Genomic DNA, 20,192 nt, shown 5'->3' with positions numbered 1-20,192 from the left:
TCTTTACCCGCTTATTCCATTTTGGGTCACGGGGGTCGCTGGTGCCCATGTCCAGCAATCACTGTGCGAGGGGCAGGGTACACCCTGGATGGGTCGCAAGTCCATCACAGGGCCACATAGAGACAAACAAGACAAACAACCATTCACTCTTCCACTCACACCTAGGGACAATTTAGAGTTACTAATTAGCCTAACATGCATGTTTTTGGTCTGTGGGAGGAAACCGGAGTACCCGGAGGAAACCCACGCATGCACGGAGAGAACATGCAAACTCCACCCAGAAAGGCCCCTGGACCGGGGTTTGAACCAAGGACCTGCTCGCTGAGAGGCAGCAACTCTACCAGTTGCGCCACCGTGCTGCCCTATATATATATATATATTATTTTTTATTATTATTTTTTTTTATATACATTATATAGACAGTGGGGAAAATAAGTATTTGATACACTGATGATTTTGCAAGCTTTCCCATCTACAAGGAACAGGGAGGTCTGTAATTTTTTTTTAATCATAGGTACACTTCAACTGTGAGCAATAGCATCTAAGATAAAAATCACCCCCCCCCCAAAAAAAAAAAAAAAAAAAATCACATTGTATTATTTTTAAATAATTTGCATTTTATTGTGTGAAGCAAGTATTTGATACAATCAAAAAACAGAACTTAATATTTGGTCCAGAAACCTTTGTTTGCAGTAACAGAGGTCAGATGTTTCTTGTAGTTTCTGATCAGGTGTGAACACACAGCAGCAGGGATTTTGGCCCACTCCGCCATACAGATCTCCAGATCTTTCAGGTTTGGGGGATATCGTTGGGTAACAATGATTTTTAGCTCCCTCCAAAGGTTTTCTATTGGGTTCAGGTCTGAAGACTGGCTAGGCCACTCCAGGACCTAGAAATGCTTCTTATGGAGCCACTCCTTAGTTGCCCTGGCTGTGTGTTTCTGGTCATTGTCATGCTGGAAGACCCAGCCATCACCCATCTTCAGTGCTCTTACTGAGGGAAGGGAAGGAGGTAATTGGGCAAAATCTCACGATACAGGACCCCATCCATCCTCCCTTCAATATGGTGCAGTCGTCCTGTCCCCTTTGCAGAAAAGCACCTCCAAAGTCTGATGTTTCCACCCCCACGAGCCACAATGGAGATAGTGTTCTTGGGGTTGTACTCATCCTTCTTCCTCCAAACACAGCGAGTAGAGTTGATACCAATAAACTCTACTTTGGTTTAATCTGACCACATAACTTTCTCCCATGCCTCCTCTGGGTCATCCAGATGATAATTGGTGAACTTCAAACGGGCCTGGACATGTGCTGTTTTGAGCAGGGTGACCTTGCGCACCATGCAGGATCTTAAACCATGACAGTGTAGTGTGTTACTAATGGTCCTCTTTGAGACTGTGGTCCCACTCCCATCTCTCTTCAGGTCATTGACCAGGTCCTCCCATGTAGTTCTGGGCTGATTCTTGACCTTTCTCAGAATCATCCTTTCCCCACGAGGCAAGATCATGCATGGAGCCCCAGACCAAGGAAGATTTCTTCAAGGAAGTTTCTTCCATTTTCTAATAATTGCTCCAGCAGTTGTTGCCTTCTCACCAAGCTGCATGCCAGTTGTCCTGTAGCCTACCCCTGCCTTGTGCAGGTCTACAATTTAGTCCCTGGTGTCCTTAGACAGTTCTTTGATTTTGGCCATGGTGGAGAGGTTGGAGTGTGATTGATTGAGTGTGTGGACAGATGTCTTTTATACAGGTAACAAGTTCAAACAGGTGCAATTAATACAGGTAATGAATGCAGAATAGGACGGAGGGCTTCTTATGGAAAAACAAACAGGTCTGTGAGAAATTGAATTCTTGTTGATTGGTAGGTGATCAAATACTTATTGCATGCAATAAAATTCAAATTATTATTTTTTTTAAGTCATACAATGTGATTCTGATTTTTGTATCTTCTTTTTGTAGATTCTGTCTCTCACAATTGTAGTTTACCTACAAAAAAAATACAGACCTCTCCATTCTCTGCAGGTGGGAAAACTTGCAAAATTGTCAGCAAATCAAATACTCATTTTACCTGCACACACACATCTCTCTCTCTCTCTCTCTCTCTCTCTCTCTCTCTCTCTCTCTCTCTATATATATATATATATATATATATATACATATATGTGTGTGTGTGTGTGTGTGTGTGTGTTTGTGTGTGTGTGGTATGTATTTATATGTGTGGCATGTATTTATATGTATGTATGTAATCCAAGGAATTGGATTGTGGAATGTTCTAGAGAGTGATGTTAAAAATGCCAAGTCAATGTGTACATTTAAGAAAAAGATCAAAGCTGAATTGTTAAAAAATATATATGAAGTAGCTTAGTGTGTTTTGTATTAGAGTTAGAAAAATTAGAAAGAGTTATTCGTTTTGTTCTGTTACTTGAAGATTATTATGATTGAACTAACTGTCTGAAAAAAGGGGCAGATATAATAAGATTTTTTCTTCTTTCTGCTGCCTTTCATTTTAAATCTCTTGTATTTTTTTATATAGTTTATGGAATTGTTTTTTTTAAATGAATAAACTTATATATGTGTGTGTGGTATGTATATTTACTAACCTCTTTTGCAGTGGGGGGTGATGGGTGGCTCTGTCCGCTGTCTCCACGTTGCGGTGGTGGGTGCAAGGTGATGATGTCATCCTCCTCTGGAGGCTTCCAGATGTACTGCTCTCCATTCCCCATGAACACTGCTTCCTGATAAACATATTCACATGACAGTCTGTGAGTTGAAATCTGAGTCTTTGTGCAAAAGTTTTATTCACCTATTTAAAAAGGTACAATGCAACACTTTATTTCATAACACTCTGTTTTTGTAAACAAGTGAAATGATGAGGCTATAATCAAAAAGCGTTCAATACAAAAACAACTGGACTTTATTTGTAACAGAAGACGTTTCGCTCCTCATCCGAGGAGCTTTCTCAATTCAAAGAGCAGAGAGTGAGAGATACAGGTTATAAGGCTGAGTGAGATAAGACACACACACACATAAGTCCAGTGCAGCGAGGACTGTCCAGACCTCTACATTGGAGAAACTAAACAGCCTCTTCACAGACACATGACTCAACACAGGAGAGCCAGCTCCACAGGACAAGACTCAGCTGTTCACCTCCATCTCACAGATAAGGGACACTCTTTTGAGGACCAAAATGTGCACATTTTGGACTGAGAACACAGATGGTTTGAGAGGGGGGTGAAGGAAGCAATTTATGTAAAAAGAGAAAAGCCGTCTCTTAACAGAGGAGGAGGCCTCAGATTCCCACTTTCAAAAACATATAATGCAACTTTAAAACAGATTCCCAGCCGGTTTTCACACCTGATGGGAACAGAGGGGCCTCGTCTGTGAATTAGAGGAACAAAGACCTACTGTTTTAGGTTTTTAGATGTGAACTGCCAATCTACATGTGTGTGTGTGTGTCTTATGTGTGTGTGTGTCTTATCTCACTCAGCCTTATAACCGGTATCTCTCACTCTCTGCTCTTTGAATTGAGAAAGCTCCTCGGATGAGGAGCGAAACGTCTTCTGTTACAAATAAAGTCCAGTTGTTTATGTATTGAACGCTTTTTGATTTCATCATGCCCTGGATGACTGAGAATCTTCACCAGCATAGATGAGGCTATAGAGTTTTACGGTTAAAGTCATTAAACTATAACTATTGTCATCAAGGCTTGATTTACAAATCTATTAAATCATTTAACTTTTTTTTTTTTTACAAATCTTCAGATCTACTAGATGCGTCAGAATCTAAACAAATAAATAAAAGCCGAGAAGTGTCTTGTTAGTGTGAAACATCATATAGCTAGATGACTTGTGCTGTCCTATAGAGCTACAAAAGATTGCTTTACTGTGATTGTTCTGCCACTCTGACCAGCTGTATCACAGGGTTTTATGTAAATCTGCTAACTCAACGATGTCCTGCTGACAGACAGGCAGACCCACTGACACACAGACTGAGCTGCCAAAATATAACCTCTAACTCCGGCAGAGACGGCTTTGGAGAGACTTGAGAGGAGACAGAAAGCAGCAAGTAATCTGTGGCTTTAACAGGAAAATATGGGACATTTTTAAACTTCAACAACTACATTTTGGAAATGCTGAATCGCAACTTACAATTTTCCTCATTCTGTTGCTTGTGTTTTTGGAACTATGCTAATATTGTAACCTATGCTGTGCTTTAACAAAAAGCAGACATCGTAAATGCACGCCAAGGTTTTAAACAAAGATTTCATGTGATCTTTTAGAGCATGCATCGTGGATGACTCTCAACTACAACCACACCAAATTCAAGTTTAAAACCTGTAAAACTGCTTTGTAGTCAATTGCCAAGACCAGTTAACAGGAGCAGCCGCCTGAAATCAGGTTGACTCCAAAAATTAATGACTTGTAGATGTACATCCAGTTATTACTTTCTGAGCTTTGTTAACACCTGCCCACTGGTTCATGAGATATTTTGCTAATAACAGACAAACGCACACAGACGCAGGCAGTTACACAATCACTCGCCTCTCAGGGCAGTAGGCAGTAAAGAATGCTTGAGCTGGACACCCTTCTTGCAGTTTTCTTTTAACACTACTGGTCTTCAAGACCTATTAGTAACCAATTAGTAAACACTAAGTGGTGGTGCACAGGCGGCTGAGAATGATTAAACTTTTATGTTTCCCCCGTGCAGTGAGAGTGAGTAATATCAGCTGGAGCTGAGCAAATGGTTTCAATATGTGTGCAGTATTTATCCTCACACTGGCTACCTGTTAGCTGTTTCTAGATAGACACAGTGATAGATTCAACAGGAACACCCAAACACACACCCCCACACACACACACGTATATATGCGCGCACACACAGAGTGTCATCTGGGAAGCCTGCCAGGCTTTTACATAATCCATCCTTCAACTCTTTGCTCCGATAGTGTGCTGCGCTGCACACTGCAGAGAGGAAGAAGATGCTCACACACACTATGAAGGATTTCACATACACACACTAAAAGTGTGAGTCAGTGACTACCTGCAGCTAAACTAAAGAACCTTTTTAAGTTTCCCTGAGAGGCACGTTGGAGCAGTGGTTAACGCTGCCGACTCGCAGCAAGAAAGTCGCAGGTTTGTCTCCTGATCTTTCTGGGTGGAGTTTGCATGTTCTCTCCGTGCATGTGTGCGTTTTCTCCGGGTACTCCGGTTTTCTCCCACAGACCAAAAACATGCCTGTTAGGCTGATTGGTAACTCTAAATTGTCTCTAGGTGAGAGTGAACGGCTGTGTTGTTTGTCTCTACATGTCCTGCGATGGACTAGAGACCTGTCCAGGGTGGACACAGTGACTGCTGGAGATGGACACCAGCTCCCTGAAAAGGACAAAACCAGGTAAAGGAAACAGATGGATGGATAGGAGTGTCTTTTCTTAATATTTTTGTGCTTAATTATTTGTGTTTTGAATCACACCCCTGGCGACACAAGCAACTTATTATGTGAATAAAACTTTTAAGTGAACGTAACAACCTTAAAAACTATCTACTTTGGATTTATTGTTGTTGTGGACACAGTTTGCATCAATTGTGTATTTTAACAGTTTGACATGTTAGTCCAGGGATCTGCAACCTGCGGCTCTGGAGCCACATGCGGCTCTTTGGTCCCTCTGCAGCGGCTCTTTCAAGCTTTGATCAAAACAAAAATAAAACTGAATTTTATTTGTTGTTATAACAACCAATAAAAGAGCTAGTTTTAGCAGTTTTCCTGTAATTAATTTTGCAAATATATGAATACTAGAACCATTACAAGGAGTAAAACATACTCATTTTCACTTTATGCTTTATTTTTTCAAAGCAGGATATGTAATTTTGCTACAATTAAAAATAATCACGTAATAATGCATAGTTTATTGTTTTAGTTTTTAGAAAATGGGCAAAAACTATATTATTTTTTCCTTCTTTACAAGAATCTTGTCTTTTATTTTGTCTTAGAATGTAAAAATATCAATAAATGTTAAAAATCATTAGATATTTTTAGTTTTATAAAATCACCCCTACTATCCAGAAAAGTGCCCTCCAACAAACTTAAAGTGGTCCATGGGCCACCAGTTGAGAATCCCAGTTGTAGCAGGTACTGTGGCTCCAGACATGTTTAATGTAGTGAACAAAGGGGCAGACATGACTCTTTTGATCATAAAGGCTGCAGACGCCTGTGTTAGTGTTAATAAATGGAAGCCATCAGGCTGAACAGGTTCACTGTTGGATATTGCCCTCTAGTGATGAGACGGCGCTCTTACAGGTGGAACCATGACTGGTTCAGGGAACCTGACCAGTAGAGCAGCTGATTCCTGTACCTTTGGGAAGGAGTGCAGGTGAAACGGCTCCAGTGGTTTGCGTAGAAACTCCTGGCTGCGATGTAGAGGGAGAGGAGCAGCAGAGGGTGAATCGCTCACGCTCGATTGGCTGTCGGACTGGCTGTCAGCGCCATTATTCTCCTTCCTGCTTAGCTTGTCAACCTGGAGATTTTATAAATCACGGTTAATGACAATGCACCCAAAGCTTGTAATGGTTACAGCAAACATATGTCCTCGCACTTACAGCTCTAAGTTGAACAACACATGAGGTTCTGCAGTTGGACAGCTGAAGACGAGTTTAAAGAAATAGTTCAGGTGTTTTAAAGTGTGTTTCGTAGATCAGTTATGAACAATTATAATCTCACCTGTTGTAGATAGCTTTAAAATTCTACGTACATAACGTCTTATAAAATAAACTTTATTTTTCCAAAGTGAAGTCATACAAACAGCTATATACAACAGATATATGTTCATAACTTTTCCACTAAACCCAACTTTGAAAGATGTTGTTTTAACTTGTTCTTCCAAAGTTTTACTCAGTAGCAATCTGCTAATAAACCAAAAGATACTTTGTTCTAACTTTGTGCAATTTAAAGGACAAATTACTTCCCTAAAGATAACAAACCATAAAGAAAGTACTATTATCAGATTTTTTTTAAATTGGGATATAAAAACAGGAATAATTACAAAGCTTAAAAACAATAATAGACATTATTTTTGTTTTGTTTAGGTAAAAAGTGGTCATATAAGTCAGAACTTGCTTCATTTCAAGTTGTTATTTAGATAAGTGTGGACTTTGTATACCTTTTTATACTTCCTTATGGAAGCATACTCAGCTGCAGATGAATCTTGAACAGCCAGAGAGTTGACGGAGGACAGAGGGGATCTGGTTACCCCAGTTGCCCCATTACCTTTGCCTGTCATTGTTCCATTAATGGTGCCGTTCCCTCTACCGTTCCCTCTGCCACCCTGAGAGAGAACAAACACAACAACACAGTGTTTTACAGGAACACGTCGCCACTCAGATTAAAGTCGCTTATCAGAAAAGTGGAAAATCAATTAGTGCAATGAGTCCAGAATGATTAAAGCCCAATTAAGCCAGGAGGTGATCAATTTCCACCAAAGACCTTTAAACAAGTCAGCGATGTTTGTCATGAAAAGATCAATTACTGTATTTAAGTTTTCGTTTTAAACTTTTCGTGTTTTCTTTGAAGCAGCTGGATGAAGACTGATGCAGTTTCTTGCAGTCTAACTACTTTTGCACACTTGTTGTTATTTTAGCTCATAAATCAAAAGGTTCAGCTTATTTGGGAAATGGGTGCTGTTACCTTTGTGGGTTTTTTGTTGTAACGTTGACATTTTTAAAAAATATTGACCTTTATGTGCAAATATTTTCCCCATAGAAAACACTGAGACTTCTTCAGTTCCTTCAGAAACATTGGATTGTTTTAATCTGTTTCAGTGTATTGGCACTATTTCTGTCATCTTATGCCACTTTTAGTTTTCAGCTACCTTTCTGCTACTTCTGGCTTTTAGCTACTTGGAGCTATTTTTAGCCTTAACTTCCATTTTGCTGCTTTACTTTTTATCTGTCTTTTAGAGAGCGATTTGCTACAATATAACAGTCTTTTAGCACTTTGCATTCACACTGCATTTTTGCAAAAAATGCCATTTCTCAAGTAATATTTCTTTTTAAAATGAATAAAATGTGCAGAGCTGGTTTGTACCATCTTTTCTGACTGAAAATCTAACTAACTGTACGATTAACAAAAAGTCTCTGCTGAAAAATACTATATGAATTGTAACTGTGCCATTTGTGTGCATGTACATACGTTTCCGTTGCGAGCTCCGTTGGCATGAGTGGGGGGGCTCTGAGCTGCTCTGACTGTTGATGGGGTGCTGGCTGATGTGGACGGGGGAGCGGAGGGGACTTTGGGGCTCGCATCACTTTCTTGCACACCTACGCTTTCGTACAAGCCATCGTCCAGGTAGTGAGAGGGGGTTGGGTTATTGCGTAGACCCACCTCAGTGTAGGTGTGGTCTCTAGCCTCACCACCTCCACCTCCTCCTCCATCACTTCCTGTGTCCCCTCCTCCTCCTCCTCCTCCACCCTGGGGGCTGGTGGGGATCTGAGGGAGCTGGCGTCCATGGGAGGGCCTCAGGTCTGTCTGAGAGCGTCGGCTTTGGAGGAGCAGGAGGTCCATGCTAGCTGGGCGGCTCTTACTTACAGCTGTGCAGTGACAGAGGGAGGAGGGGGAGGTGTTAAATAATCTTTAGATAAACACGTAGCTGATATTAACCGCTCAGAGCAGTTTATTATTTATCGTCTGTTAGTGACCACTTACAGTTTCCATTGCAGGGGAAGCGATTGATCTCGTGCAGCCTGGTGTCAGATTTACTCATGGAGTTCAGCTTTGGATGCCGCAGCGTTCCCTGCTGTCGCACACACACATACACACGTGTTAACGGAGGCACAAAACATGCAAAGCACATGCATGTGCATCTGTGCACGCCATGAGAGTTTGGAGGAGACAGTGACAGAGAAAGAGCGAGACAGGAGAAACTAAAGCGCAGCTCACCATGTTTACAGACGTCCCTTTCTCTCCGGCTGGGGGGTGCTTGCTCTTGCTTTTTCTGACACGACATCAAAGTGGACAAGGTCAGCAGAAGCCAGTGGACAGAAAGAGAAACACACAAACACACACACACACACACTGAAAACAGATAGATATTATCAGCATCCAACTCTGTTAGGACATAAAAGTCCTTGGTTGATAAAACAAACAGTGAATGGAGCGTGACTTGTGTTTCTGTCAGAGCAAAGATGACCTTCACTGCATTTGTTTCTGCAGATAAAAATCAAGAAAATTGATAATTATTCCTCTGGAGGTTTGCCTTTTCAAAAACAAACGTTTCCTTGTAAATGCTGTGCATCACTGTGGCTCCCTGGAGGTGACCGTAACTACAAGTAACAGTTGATAGGGTGCAAGAGCAATGAGCTGAAGCAAGAGAAGGATAAAAATAAAAAAAAAGCTCCTGGGCGCAGGTGTGGCTGTGAGAACCGCTCCGCCCTTCACCTCTTTTCTCTCGCTTCGGAGGATGAGAACCTGCACCAAGCGTCACATCCTGCGGCTGTGCTGCAAAACACAGCGAGGCTGTGTAATGAATAGCACTTCAAGTTTGCAAACAGGTGCAGGAGCCCCGCTGCATCATCCTACAATGCAAGATGCTGAAAAAATTGTGTCAGATCCATGTTACTGGAGCAAGATATTGTCTTCTCCGGCTAAGTGGAACTGCTTTCTACAAACATATGGCCAACATACCCCCAGGGCAGCAATGTAGAAAAGAGACGAGTTTCCCTGTAGATTTTTAAATTAATGTGGCAAATTAGGTGTTTATGATATAAAAGACATATGAGCACGATGCTTTTTTTAATCCCTGGGATTTAGAGAACACATTGCAGCAGTTTTGTTTTTTTTTCTTTAAACTGATAGAGAGAGCAGATATAAACTACAGAACACCCAGCTGGAGACATATACTCCACACTGTTCTTTAGATCGGAACAGCAGAGTGGTTTTATTTCCACAAAATGAGCTGGTTTGACATTTTTCTACACCCTTATCTGCGTATCCCATGGCAACAAAGCCACAATGTAGTCTCTGATTGGTCCAGAAGGCTTCTAGAGGAAAAAAAAACCCTAAACGACTGTTCCCTCGCTCTTCTTTGGCTCAGACTCTGATCCTCCCTGAACCGTGGGGTGTCCCAGTGCTTCTGCCTTTCTTGGTTGGGTGGGGGTGTGGGTGACACAAGGCAGCTCTGACGCTAGCCCTCCTTCGGTGTCCTGTAAGAATCATTTCATTGGATCTGACACTCCTAGCATTAACATTCATTACTGCCACTGCGCTCAGAGCCGGGGATAAAACAGATGGAGAGGAGAGAGAAAGAAGGAAGAAGTAGTGTGGGAGACATGAAAGAAGGAGAAGATGATGAGAGGGATCTCAGAGTTGATAAAACGGACTGTCATCCCCGTTATCTTCTGCTTCTCCACTTTGTCTGATGCCGCTCTCTTGCCTCGGTTGCCTTACCTTTGGCAACCAACGCAGACGAGGACGATGAGGATGGTGACCATGAAGGCGGAGGCCGCTGCGATGGCTCCCAGGAGCAGGAGGTTTTTGTAGGTTTCCATGACCCAAAATCTTGTCTCACCTGCTCCTGCACTCTCAGTCAAGCTGCAAATAAATCCTTGCGATCCGGAAGAGCTGCAAAAATATACAAGAAAAAAAAAAAACTGAAAAGATTTCAACATGTGTGTGACATGTGGTAAAAAAGGAAGCATGGTGAAGAAATGTGGCAAGGACCATGAAAAAAATGGTGTGTGTGTGTGTGTGTTTGCCTCTGGCTTTTTATCACTGTCTCTTTCAAACATATCAGTTTCTATTTTTTACTCCCTCGAATAATGCACAGAAAATAGAACACCTTACAAGGAAGTGGCTATACGAGCTTGCCAAAAACAGTTTCATCACCAGCCTCTTTCTAAGCCGAAGAGACTCTTGTGTTGGTTTAACAAGGAGAAAGAAAAAAAAACTACTGATCTCCTGAAGGCAGGCGGTGATGATAGAGCCAGACTCAGTTTCTAACATGGTGGGGATCACATGTTGTGCATCTGCAGCCAGAAGTGGCTCAAACACCGACAGGATGTTCAGTTTTTCACATAAGCGGGAAGAATTGTAGACGGTTGTGATACAAGCGTTGGGGCCGCAAATACACGACAAAAACACTGTTTTCACAAATACACACACATTTCTCATCCATGTCAGACAAGATTAAATAAGAGATTTGCTCACTGTTCCTTAACGATGGATTATAGATTCGACTTCATCGTGTGCAGCAGCTGAAACACACAGTGTATTTTCTATAAACAGGGAACAACACGGATCTGATCCGTTCAACTCAGATGTTAATTCTGTGCTTGTTGTCGCTCCAAAGTTTCTTCATAGGCAGCGAACGTCTTACGTTCACCCAGCTGTGCTAACAAGCCATCATTATTCCTGCGACCCACTGCGCTCAGAGTGCCAGAGCTTTAGTAATCACACGTCGAGGGCAATAAAACACCGCCTGAGCTTTTTATCTTTTATAATAGAGCGTACAGATAATAAACTAATTCATTGAAACAGAATAGGAACAATGGGCTTTAATGTCAGGAAGTTTTGTTACAACGTTGGGACGTCCAGATCACATCTGGAAGAACGGAGTCACTGCAGAACAGATGGGGGCTCATCATCTCCACAGATATGAGTGGTTGTGTGTAAGGGGGCTTCTTTAAATCAACTTTTATTCATTTTATTTTTTGATAAAATATAGTTGTCTACTATTATGATTGATTAACCTTTTTACAATCAAGGAATACATATGAAACAAGAAGTATCTAAAGCAAGTTTATCACATTGAACTATTTATTTACCAAATCGTCACTTAAAGGGTTAAACGTTCTTTGAAAAAAATAACAAAGTCAAGATATTTAGCTTTTGTTAGGACACATTGCCTTTTTGGTATATTTTGTCTCATCCAGATTAGGTTATTGTTGATAAAATGAAGAGGGAAAAGAAGTCATTTGATCCTCGGAGAATAACCTAAAAGTGAAGTTTACCTTGTATGTTACAAAAGCATTGATTTGTGGAGAGTAAAAACTGTTTTATAAAAAGGTGATTTTGTCTTGTAGGATGAAGAATTTAGCAGTACTGTAAAATAATCTCTAATTTGCTCCTAAAATCTAATAAAAAATATGTAATACATTTAGAAACTTACCACAGAAAGTGTTTAACACTAGTAGAATAAATAAAAATAATTTACAATTGAGACACAACAATAAAATATTACTAATCATAAAAAACATGAATACATTAAATAAACTATTCATAAAAAAGCATATTTTCTACGTTTTATGCCAAAGACTTAAAGAAATATCTTGTGCAATTCATTTAGAGTTTGTGTTTTCTAAAGGTGATTAGCTGTGGCCACCATCTTAAATCTGACTGCTGTTATCATAAAAGTACATGCAATGATTACTTTCTAAGGGTTTCAATAAAATGCATGCAGTGGTTTGTGAAATATTTTTCAAACCAATACGGGAATTTGTAGAAACACGCATACACAATCTAATAAAACTAATGACAAATTATAATAAATAATTCTGATGTTTTCAGGAGACAAATATAAATTAAATGGGAAAACATGAGTAATTATTATTAAAATTTATATTAAACTACCCGTTGGGATCATCTGTTTCTAGTTGAGCTGATTTATGCACAGGCTCTGTTAAAACTGTGGGTTTCATACGGTTACATTTTCATTTAAAATGCAAAAATAAAATTTCTACGGAAAATCAGCTCACATTAGAAACATAGGTTGGTGATTTCCTAGTGAAGAATTATTAAAAGTGTTACGTCAAAAGCAATCATCCATTATCTTTTACCCACTTCTTCTTGTTTGGGTCATGGGGGTCACTGGTGCCCATGTCCAGCCATCACAGTACGAGAGGCGTGGGACACCCTGGACAGGTCTCCAGTCCATCACAGGGACACATAGAGACAAACAAGACAAACACTCACTCTCTCACTCACTCCTAGGGACAATTTAGAGTTACCAATCAGCCTAACATGCATGTTTTTGGTCTGTAGGAGGAAACCCACACATGCACAGAGAGAACATGCAAACTCCACTCAGCAATGTCCCAGGCTGGGATTTGAACCGACGATCTTCTCACTGCGAGGCAACAGCTCTACCAACTGAGCCACCGTGCCGCCCCAACATCAACCAAAACAAGACTATTTATGAATTGGCTATTATATCCCTTGAATTGACATTAAACTAATTCTTGAGCTCATATTTCAACTTGTTTCTCTGGACAGTTTGAATGTTTTATAATAAGCCGCCTTATAATCCTGGTCGGCCTTCAACTACATCAAGTCACTCACATTGTTTGCTGGCAGAAATATTTGAAACATGCTACACAAAGACATAAATATTAAGTTGGTTCATATGTTCATTCTACATTCATAAAGACTTAGTACCAGTTTCTGAAGAAGAGCATAAAAAAAAAACTTGAGCAACAAAAATGCTTGTACTATAATCTCTGATTGATCAGCATAAATCCTTTGACACTGACGACATATCACCCATATTCATGCAGCACAAGCACTGCGTGTTTCATCAGAAACAGAGACAAAGACCGTCATTTGGTTAAAGTGTTAGAGACAAATGAACTGATGAGGTATGCAGCGTGCAGAAGAAGCAGGTCGCTGCACAGTTCATACAAGCGTGTACATCTACACAGGATCTTGTTCTGGTTTTTTTATTTGGAAGACAAAAATGCATTGTTTGAAAATTATTTTTTGTCTCTCTTCCTCCTTTCTAACGTTAGATCTTTTCTTTTCCTCTTCCTCTGTTTCTGTTCAACGGTCTGTGTGTCTGACCCTGCAGATATGTGAGGCGATGCACAACGAATGAATTACCTGAGCAGAGGTGTTCGACAGGACCAAACAGACCGGCAGCATACATCACAGTGAATGGACGGAAAACGAGAGGAAAAATGAATGAAAAGGAAGGGAGAAGAGAAGAGGCGATCAGACACACAGGAGCAAGCAGAAGGATGAAAGGTAGAAAGGAGGATGGACAGAGAAAGAGGGGAGCACTTTTAAAATGTGAAGCAGGAATGAAGAGAGTAACAAACAGTGAAGGAAGGAGGCGAGGAAAGAAAACGAGAGGAAAAGCCTAGAACGTGACAAAAAGGGGAATAAGAGCGATGAGAAGGAGGCCATCAGCGGCCCGTTTCTGTCTGCATTGTGTCAGCCCCTCGATTCTGAAATATTCAGAGGAGAAACTCATACAAGGGACGCCTCTCTGAAGTGCCGTGGAACATCATGCGCATGTCTGGCAGCTTAACGCTGCGTGAAGCTCACAAGTGGCAGAGGATGAGGATGAGGATGAGGATGGGCAGAGGTTCTGCTTCTGTGCAGTGTCTGGCACCCCTGCGGCACGCTCAGCTGTGACACCTGGTCAGGGTGCAGGAGTGTGTACAGTTGACCCTCGCTACTTTGCGGTTCGTTTTTCACGGAGTCGCTCTATCGCGGTTTGTTTTAAGTACAGTACTGTACATAAAATCCCCCCCCCCCCCCCCCCCAAAAAAAAACCAACAAAAAAACAAAAAAACAAAAGCACTGCCATTTTGTATTTTTCCTTCATTAAGCCTTCACTGTTTTGCCATCTTTCAAATCACTTCTTGGTCTGTTGCCTTCATACATCTCCTCCTACATGTCTCTGCGTGAGTGCAGCTACAGCGTCCGCTCTCAGGACATAATTACCTGCAGTGTCCCCTCAGTGCGGACTGAACTAGGCAAAAGGGCCTTCTCCTACTCCGCTCCTGTTTCCTGGAATATCTTGCAAAAAGACTTGAAGCTCTCGACCTTGACCTCTCTAAGAGATTTTAAACATCTGTTAAGTTCCTGGCAAGAACCAATGCAGACATGTTCCTGTTTTTAGTTTATACACCGTCTTACAAGCTAGCTGTTTTTTCACTTTTCCTTTTGATTGACCTTTTGGTTGCCATTTTATTTTAACTTGTAAAAAAAAAAAAAAGTACGCATCTTTTATGATTGTCTATTGTTGTCTTTGTTGTCCACTGTTGTCATCACTCGTTAAAAAAAATCAGGTCTCGCTTGTAAATGAGTCCTGGAGGCTCAATGGGATTAACCTGTATAAATAAAGGTTGAAATCTACATTACCCAGAAGCCATCAGTTCACTTCCCTGAAGTCAACACTGCTTCCAACCACTGCTTGCTGCAAACGCGGGGAAAGTTTTACAACCAAAGTCAGAAGTAACGATAAGACGCTCACAGAACTGGCAGGAAGAAGGTATCAAATAATTCTGAAGCTGAACTCATCCTTCAAGTTGTATCTTCACTGCTGAGCAGCTGCAGCTGATCTGGGCTCAGTGTGACCCAGATCCTGGGAGCTGTAGGGAGCAGACGGCTGCAGGCTTCAGCCTGGTTCTGGTTGCACGGTGCTGGTCCGGACCAAAGGCCAGAGGTGGTGGATTAAATCTTGGAAAGCCTTGCTCCTGGAGCAGCAGCAGTGGGCCTCAGTCATGCTGCACCGGGACTTTTTTCATCTATCTGGTCGGACGGAACCAAGCCGCTCCTGTTCTGCAGAGCCCTTGTAAGTGAAAATTTGTAGCTCCTGTACATATAAGTATGTATGTTGTTAAAATTAGTAGGTTTAAGAGTTTAGAGGACTGATTGTGGGCTTCATTGCTGCAGGACAGTTCTGCAGAAACTAACCAAGTCGGAATAGAACAGAGTTGGACCAGAACCAGAGCTGTTCCTGTTCTGCAGAGCGAGTAAGTAACATTTAGTAATATATGTTGTTAAAATTACATAGGTTTAAGAGCTTAGAACATTCCAAGAGTGTGGGAAGGGTTTCTAAAGCCTTAATATAACGTTTAAAGTATTTGAACTTGAACTTGGACTACTGCATCCCTACTTTGTGGTTTTTCACTTATCGCCGGGCTTCAGGGTCCGGATCCCCCGTGATAAACGAGGAACTACTGTACTCCAGGATCTGTCTTCATTTCAGAACACGAGGAGAACAACAGCAGCATGTTGAGAATGATGACAGCAATGTGGCGATGGTGAGGAAGATGTGAGGATGAAGAAGACGACAAAGTGTGCAGACGCTAATGCTGATGGTAATGAGGGTAGAAACAAGGTCAAAGTGAGACACTGGGGGGTGTACGCAACAGAAGACAGCAGAATGCAGCAGAGCAGCGCAACCACAGAGAGGAAGGCTTCCTCTGAGATCTCTGATCACACACGCATACACACACAGAGTGCATATCAAACTGCACGTGCTCAAAATTCTGGATTTTAATGCTGCTAATCTAACAGAATTCTTCCAATTACTCAATTACTATAACCTGGGAAATGTAAAAGAGTGGAGGCTGGTGGAGGCCCACTCTGCACCCTTCTTACTTTTCATAATGTGCCCAACTAAAGCTAATTAATGCTCCTACACCCAGTTGCTAAAAATATATATATTTTTTGGCTAGAAAACTATTTGTTTCCTGTGCACCAACAGTATTGTTGAGGCAAGCAAAGACTCATTAAATGTTCTCATCTCAATTAAATCTATTCAGTAATTTTCAGAGCATTTTTTGTGGATTATATGAGAACAGACAAATGTATTGATTAATAATTATACAAGGCAGTATTAATTTGTTTATTGCCGTTCTTTTACAGCCATTACATCCCTGGCACCTATAGTGGAACTATATTTGAAAAGTGGGACGTTGTTTTAAGGTTTAAATATAGGCCTAACCTGATTCAGCTGAGGTTCTGGGATGACGTCCACATTCACATTTACATTGTGTTGCCACCAGTATATGTTGGCTCAGCTTCCTGCGTGGTGTAAACTGGAAGAGTGAAGCACCTGAACAGAACTGACTTCAGCACGAACGGAGACGAAACGCTGCACGAAGCGCAAACTGGGCCGTGATGACGAGGTTGAGTTTAACCTCCGGTGTTTCCCTTCAATCATCTAAAATTTATCACATCTTTAAGCTGCCTCTGGGCACCAGAAGACTCTCTTCTGTTCACTTACCTCCTCTTGACTTCTGATTGAAGTCATATGTGAGGGAATTTGGTAAACACCAACAATAGCAGGATTATAATCAAACCCAAATGAACGAGAGCTAAAAGCGTATTAGGGTAATTAGGGAAGTTGATGATTTATTTTACATGACTTGAAACAAATTATCTGAAACGTACAAGTGCTGTTATCACTTGTTGGATCATTAGAATGAGAAAAATGATTTCAGATGTCACATCCACACATGATATTTATGTTATTAATCATAATAAAATGACTCTTGCATTCAATTTGAAATAAGTTTTACATACTCTGTACATGAAAAGATTTAGGTGTTAAATTATTTTATTATCTGAAATCTATCTGCTAATGAAGAGGTGGCAAGGAGCACAATTATAGAGCTACATTGTGATTTTTTTGTAAACACAGAATATTACAAAAATAAAAAAATAAAAAATTATTTATTTTTTTCATATTTTCCTGTCATGTTGATACTAAAGGCGTTTGCCTGCATAGATTTCTTTTCACGCAGTGGTGGAGTGTGATTCCACCAAAATGGCACCTGGCTGAATTTAGTACTGACTGAGAAAATAGATGCAGTAAAATTTCTGCCATTTTTTTTTATAGAACTACTGTCTACAATACATCTGGTTTTATTGTAACTGATATATGAATTATTTTTTCTGAAATCTCAGTGCCAAATTTTTTTGATACTTGCCAGTATAATCGATCTGATGAATACAAATTGTGCTTGAAACCTTTAATGATTCACAATTTAAAAAATGTACCATGACTGACAACAGCAAGCGCATTGTTAGATCAACATGGAACTGTTTTTACTGTTTTTTCAAACAGCACAGGTAAACTTTTATTCATCTCTTTTTGTATTTTCACTGGCAGCAGTTCTTCTTTTTCGATATGTTATACTGTATCTCATAACCTCATTATTGTGAAACCACTTGTGTGTTAGATCTAGATTAGACTCCAGTTTGTAGAGATGATCTGTTTAGATACAACTGCAGCATTTGGTAAAATTCTTGTGCAACTTTCATCGATGCATCAAACGTAAAACAACGTGCAAACGTGTCTTTTGAAACTGTATTAAACACATTCCCAAATGTTAAAATTAAAAATAATAATCCAGTAAATCTTTATTTCTGAGCTCCCATGTGGCCACACCTCTTAATATGGCTTAATGACACGTGTGCGTATTTTTGCTACTTTCTTCTGTACCGCATGCAGTATGTCTTGTTCTCACCTGTGAGCTTCCCCTAACCAGCCCACTCCCTTTTTCATCTCCCCGTGGAAGCAGCCTCACCTCACCATGTAAAAAAATTACGCCAAAACTCTTTTATTCCACTTCACACAACGTTAGCAAAGCCTGCATTGATGCAATTTCAATAATTGTCGCCTGACTTTCACAAATGTCCTTGTTAGCATGCTGAGCTCAGTCTCTGCCATCAAATTAAAAATGAGTGATTATTATCAGCAGCTACAATAAAAAGACTGCTCTATGTGCTTGCTGGGACAAGACATGAGTTAGCGACCAGCAGCCCTGACCAGCTTACCTGAAATGTTTTCATCAGCGTCACCTCCTCAGCCCCGACCTGTAAGTAATATCAACCTGTGAAACGGCCATTCTCTCTCTACGCTCCACTTCGACATCAATCAATCATGCTATCTGAACATGGATCATTGGTGCAGACTTAATCTGCGATGGACAAAAGTAAACTATTGTGATAGACAGAGGAGAACGAGGAGACCGTGGAGGACGACAAAACGTTGCATGTTGAGCAGAGGCGTGTAGAGCGGCACATGAGAGAAAAAGAGAAATCTCATCCTGTCCGTGGCTATCTGCTACCCGGCGGGACTTTGCTGCACTGTGCATACCAACATGGACTCAAGGGGAGACAGGAAGGTAAAAAAAAAGGAATAGAGAGTGAGGTAAGGGGGAATGCAGCTTAACCCTTTGACTTTTCCGCTTATCAGCTGCATGGACTATCTATAAACCTCACACGCCTGCACACTGAGGAGAAAGACTTTGCACAGGCACTTGGATATTCAGTTTGCACTTCAATGCCCTCCTCAAAGTGACCTGTTACTTCTAGCGGTCACATTCAATGAAAACAACTTGCAGAGCTTTGTGTCCAGGAGCAAAGCTCTGATGTCATAATAAGAACAATTATAGTGTAAATTAGAGCCAGCTAAATGCCTCTAGAAACATCTGTCTTAATGAGTAAGTATTCAGTGAACGGTTTGGAGTTTTATTTAAATAACATGGACATGTTTGAATACCAAGTCACAATCTATGCATTTTGTTGTTTTGTAACTTCTCTTCACAAAGTCCAAAGTGCTGCCCCTGGACAACATGTTCCTTCATTCCAACAGACACCATTTACCTTGGGTTCATCTAATGTACATCTTTCAGTTATTGTTAAAGGCAAACAAGAGCAAATAAATCCTGCTGTCCATCTAACAACAGTCTCCCATTAATGGCCAATCATTCCTCGAGAGAATGCATATCACCTTTCATACCTGAGCTCTTATGATGGGACATGACTGCATTACAACCGTTTTCTTCAAACTCTGTCAATGGCATTAGCTCAGTCTCGTTGCATTATTGCATACTGTTATCTATGTAGAGACAGAGAAGTATTGTATAGGAACGACGCTCCATATCGAATCAAATTTTATCTCAGTATTGCTAAATTTGATTACGTTATAGTCATTTTTGTGTTTGCAAAACTTGATTAGTCGTCATCTTAAATTGGACTGTCTTCAAAAGTTAATCAGTTGTAGATGTCCGTCCAATGACTGGTTTCTGAGAGTTTAATTAAAATAAACTCAGTGGTTTTTAATATATTTATCTAAAAGACAGATGACACCCCCCCCCCCCCCCACACACACACACACCCACCACCACCACCACTACCACGACACACAAAACTAATATAACTCTTTCTCCTTTGGTAGTGGGTGAGTACAATGATGCGCAGTTTAATGGTGTTTTTGTAACATTTTGTTGTGCACTACTGGAACTGCTTGTCCATCCATCCATCCATCCATCCATCCATCCGTCCGTCCGTCCGTCCGTCCGTCCATCCATCCATCCATCCATCCATACATCCATACATACATACATACATACATACATACATACATCCATACATACATACATACATACATACATACATACATACATACATACAT

The 20,192-nt window shown here is 40.8% G+C and overlaps 1 protein-coding gene and 1 long non-coding RNA gene across 2 annotated transcripts in view; one reads left to right on the top strand and one right to left on the bottom strand.

Moving 5' to 3' along the window:
• Nucleotides 1-20,192, bottom strand: part of LOC119416882 — a 54,371-nt gene that overhangs the window by 4,739 nt on the left and 29,440 nt on the right. Inside the window, exons 2-8 of the mRNA XM_037684072.1 lie at nt 10,427-10,600; nt 8,921-8,975; nt 8,687-8,777; nt 8,174-8,571; nt 7,146-7,310; nt 6,342-6,503; nt 2,593-2,727 (exon numbers count right to left, since the gene is read on the bottom strand). Coding sequence (XP_037540000.1) covers nt 2,593-2,727; nt 6,342-6,503; nt 7,146-7,310; nt 8,174-8,571; nt 8,687-8,777; nt 8,921-8,975; nt 10,427-10,527 — 1,107 coding nt within the window. The 5' untranslated portion in view covers nt 10,528-10,600. The remainder of the gene's footprint in view (nt 1-2,592; nt 2,728-6,341; nt 6,504-7,145; nt 7,311-8,173; nt 8,572-8,686; nt 8,778-8,920; nt 8,976-10,426; nt 10,601-20,192) is intronic.
• Nucleotides 15,487-16,216, top strand: LOC119416883. Its single transcript, XR_005187121.1, has 3 exons — nt 15,487-15,554; nt 15,656-15,735; nt 15,972-16,216. It is a non-coding gene; the product is annotated as an uncharacterized LOC119416883 (long non-coding RNA).

The sequence above is a fragment of the Nematolebias whitei genome, chromosome 11 (genome assembly GCF_014905685.2).
Source record: "Nematolebias whitei isolate Nwh7 chromosome 11, NemWhi1, whole genome shotgun sequence".
Lineage (NCBI taxonomy): Eukaryota > Metazoa > Chordata > Actinopteri > Cyprinodontiformes > Rivulidae > Nematolebias > Nematolebias whitei.
The sequence above is the reverse complement of the archived record's forward strand: the minus strand, read 5'-3'. Positions and strand labels throughout refer to the sequence as shown.